Source organism: Alligator sinensis, unplaced genomic scaffold (assembly GCF_000455745.1).
Source record: "Alligator sinensis unplaced genomic scaffold, ASM45574v1 scaffold1533_1, whole genome shotgun sequence".
NCBI classification, from domain to species: Eukaryota; Metazoa; Chordata; order Crocodylia; family Alligatoridae; genus Alligator; species Alligator sinensis.
The window spans coordinates 30,293-34,071 of record NW_005843494.1 but is presented as its reverse complement, the minus strand read 5'-3'; the positions used below and the strand labels follow the sequence as shown (position 1 = coordinate 34,071).

Below are 3,779 nucleotides of genomic sequence, written 5' to 3'. Positions count from 1 at the left end.
AGGAAGCCCATTTGCATGAAGGGGCCACTCTTAGGTTTGGGGCTTTAAGAGGGGTGCGGAGGGTTCTGGCCAGAGGACTCTTCCTCTCAGGAAGCCGAGCTGCTTGGGTTTCCCACCATGGCCTGGGCCCCGCTCTTTCTCGTGCCAGTCCTATACTTCTCAGGTGCTACAGGTTTTTTTACCCCCTTCTGTCTGCCAGCAGATGTTGCTAATGGGGCCTTAACCAAGAATGAGTCTTTCTACCCACGCATTTTGTCTTTCTGTTCCAGGTTGTCTTGCCCAGTATGTGATGACTCAGCCACCTTCAGTGTCCATCCCTTCAGGGGAAACTGCCAAACTCACCTGCACAGGAAGAAATGTTGCTAGCCATGGTGTGCAGTGGTTTCAACAGAAGCCTGGCAGTGCCCCTGTCCAGATTATATACGAAAATAGCAAAAGACCCTCTGGCATTGCTGACCGGTTCTCTGGCTCCAAATCAGAGAGCACGGCCACATTGACCATCACTGACATCCAAGCCCAGGACGAGGCTGACTATTACTGCCAGGCATGGGATAGTGACAGCAATGCTCGACACGGTGACACTGGGCAATGGGGAAGTGAGACACAAACCTGCTGCTCTCCAAGGGATCAATTCTACTTTTCAGTTGATTCATTCTGAAATGATCTTTGTTCATACTTTTCATTGTTTTCCTTTCCATCTTTACGGGAACCACGGCGTGTGAACCTCTCCGGATCGATCCCCACCTTGCTGAAAACTCTGTATTATACGGAAAACAAGCAGTGGGGAATGCTGTTCTTTCTTCCTTTTCTTTTTTATGGCCAGGCCTGGCACTGGGAGAAAGGGAAAGTGCTTGGGGCGTCTATGCAGGGCACAGTAACAGCTTCCGTAGTGGTTTTCTAAATGCTGATAGGAATCCCTCCTTACTGCTCCCACCTACTGCTTGGTTAGATATTTCCATTGTTTGGAGCCAGCTTTTGCCTGAAAGCCTCCCAAAAAGGTCTTGTATGTGTAACCCAGGTGGTACTCTGGGACATACCCCCTCTCCAACTGAAGGGATCAGAGCGGGTGTAGAAGTGCTGTGGGAGGTATGTAAGCCCTAATTTCCCTATAGAGCAGAGACAGAACACCAATGGGAACCTAACCACATACCCTTTAATAAGGGGGACAGGGTTTGGGACATAACACAGATACCAGGAGGGTATAGGGTATACTTCAGTACCCAGGGGGCACTAGAGCACTCGGTAATCGTTAGGTGTACTCATTCAATTGACAAGAGATAGGTTAACAAACTATAAGATGCAGGTTAACAAAATCTGAGATGTTGGGATGACAACATCTGAGATGCAGGCACCCCGGAGGTGTGTGTGTGTGTGTGTGGGGTGGGGGGGGGCGTGAATGATGAGGAACCCTCCGCCCCAAAAAGGATTCCCTCATTCACCTCGGCTCACCTGTGAAATGCTTTAGCCAAGGATCAAATTCTGCTTTCCGGTGTGGTGGACAAAACCTCTGCCACTGAGCTAGCCAGGCCTGGGCTGTTGTCTGCCGCTAGTCTCTAGTCACTGCAGGACTCCCCCGTGTGGTCTGTACTCCAAGGCAAGGCTGGGGTTTTTCCCGCTGGGACTTCCCTGCACGCTGGAGGGGGGCTGCCACCTGCGGGTTCCCGGCCAGGGATTCCCTGTGTGCCGCCCTGCACGCCAGAGTGAAGCCACTACCTGTGGTCCCGGGCTGCACACCGCCTGCGTGCTGCGTTCCCAGCCTCCCTGCTGGGGGGTGGATGCCTGAGCTGTCACCTGCGGTTCGGGGCTTGGGTCCATGCTGCAGGACACCTGCCTGCCGATGCTGATAGGGCCCAGTCGTCACCTATAGCTCCAACCCTCCGCTGGCTTCAGGGGCTATTCTGGTCCCTTAATGTTCCAGTCTGCCACCTTCCTGCATTTGGAAATGAGCCAGAAAGCAGCATCTGAAAGGCACTGACTCTGACTGCTTCCTAGCTGCTAGTGTCTAGCTAGGGAGTGTCTTCTATTTGCAAATGATTGGATAGGATACAGCTTACACTCACAGCTTAGCTATAGTAGCCTAACTTCAATACTAGTATTGTTATCCCTATATCATTTCTTTTTTTCCCTATATCCATTCGTTTGAAATTATTTTTTGTTTTTTTACCTGAAGAAAAAGAAATCTGTGTTTTGCCTGACGGTGTGATCGCAGGGCACTGTTCAGGAAAGCACAGCATAGATTAGATAGATTGCACACACAGACACCTACATATACACACATTACACACAACCAGACACCTTTTCCAGCACAGGAAAACATGAAGCGTGCTGGAAAGGCCGGTGCTGCCAAGTCTGGGAGGGGAGCAAGAGGAGGCTGAGGGAGAGGTGTCAGTTCCCTGCTGCCCAAGCTGAGATGCAGCCTCTTTTCAACCAGCCACAAGGCTTCTGCTCGCACTGAGAGCAAGGAGGCCACAGCAGAGCCTGCAGCTGCACCCCCTCGACACCAGCTCGACTCCAGTAAAAATAAACCCCAGCACCAGCAGCATGACAACAAACAGCACCAGCAGCAGTCTCCTCCACCCCAATTGCAGGTCCCAGCATAAGCCTCCCACTCCCTGTCTTAGAGGAGCTCATTCTTGAAGTACAGGACCTCAGCTTGATAGCACAAGAAATTCTGGGGCAGGAGGGGGAAAGCAGAGTTTGTGCTCCACACGCTCCAAAGTTCCCCTGGAGCCAGGTCTCCTTCCCCGGAAGGGGCTGTGGAGGAGGCTTTGGGTGCAGCTGGCTCAGCTCCTCCTGCTGTTGTGCCTCTGCCTGCTGAGGATGGAGATAATTCAGGATCCCCTCCTGCACCCCAGAAGCAAGCGGGTAATGTGGTCTGGGATCATTTTGAGCTGGCAGATGATACTATGTACGCTATCTGCCTGCACTGCCGAGCCCAAACCAGCTGGGGCAAGGGAACAAAACACACGAGCATCACAGGCATGCTGATGCATCCACCCCTTTGCCCCTGCTCCTCCTCAGCCTGGCACCGGTGGGAGCATGCCCAAAAAGAAGTCCCCCTCTCGCTTGAAAGCCATGGTCCCCCGAAGCAGAGGCAGGCCACCCTGGAACAGTCGGGGAAAGGTGGGCACACAGGGGGGCGCCTTCCCAAGGCAAGCAAGGTCACCCAGAGCGCTGGGGAGATGCTTGCTGTGGATGGCCAGCCCTTCTCCTTTGTTGAGTGGCCAGGGTTCAGACAGCTCATGGTGCTCGTGGCCCCATTATACAAAGTGCCCACATGCACCACCTTTAGCAGTTTGGTGGTGCCCTCCCTGTATGAGGCATACAGGGAGTACTTGAGAGAGGAGCTGTGCAAGGCAGGACCGCAGGTGGCTTTATACTTTACCTTAGACATCTAGAGCAGCTGGGGTGGAGATCATGCATACCTCTCCCTCACAGGGCACTGGTGCAACCAGTCAGGCCATTGGTGGGTTTGCCTTCAAGCCGAGGTGATGGATGAGTCCCACACAGCAACAGAGATCATGGGGGCCATGAGCTGCTTGGTGTAGGGGTGGCTCGCTGGGCAGGGCGAGCTCACCTGTGGGTTCATGGTCACTGACAACGGGGCCAATATGGTCAAGGTGGTCCATGATGCCAACTTTGTTGGCATCTGCTGTGTGGCACACAAGCTGTACCTCATTGTCAGGGATGCCTTGGAGGGGGGCAGGGTTGCCGGTGACGGCACCAGCACCACCAGCAAGCTTATTTCCAAATGCAGGAAGGTGGCAGGCTACTTCCAC

At 53.5% G+C, this 3,779-nt stretch overlaps 1 gene segment (V, D, J or C); it reads left to right on the top strand.

Moving 5' to 3' along the window:
- The first annotated feature begins 89 nt into the window (after positions 1-89).
- Positions 90-3,779, top strand: part of LOC112548758 — an 8,521-nt gene continuing 4,831 nt past the window's right edge. Inside the window, 2 exon segments of the V gene segment in view lie at positions 90-163; positions 270-596. Of these exon segments, the coding sequence occupies positions 118-163; positions 270-596 (373 nt within the window).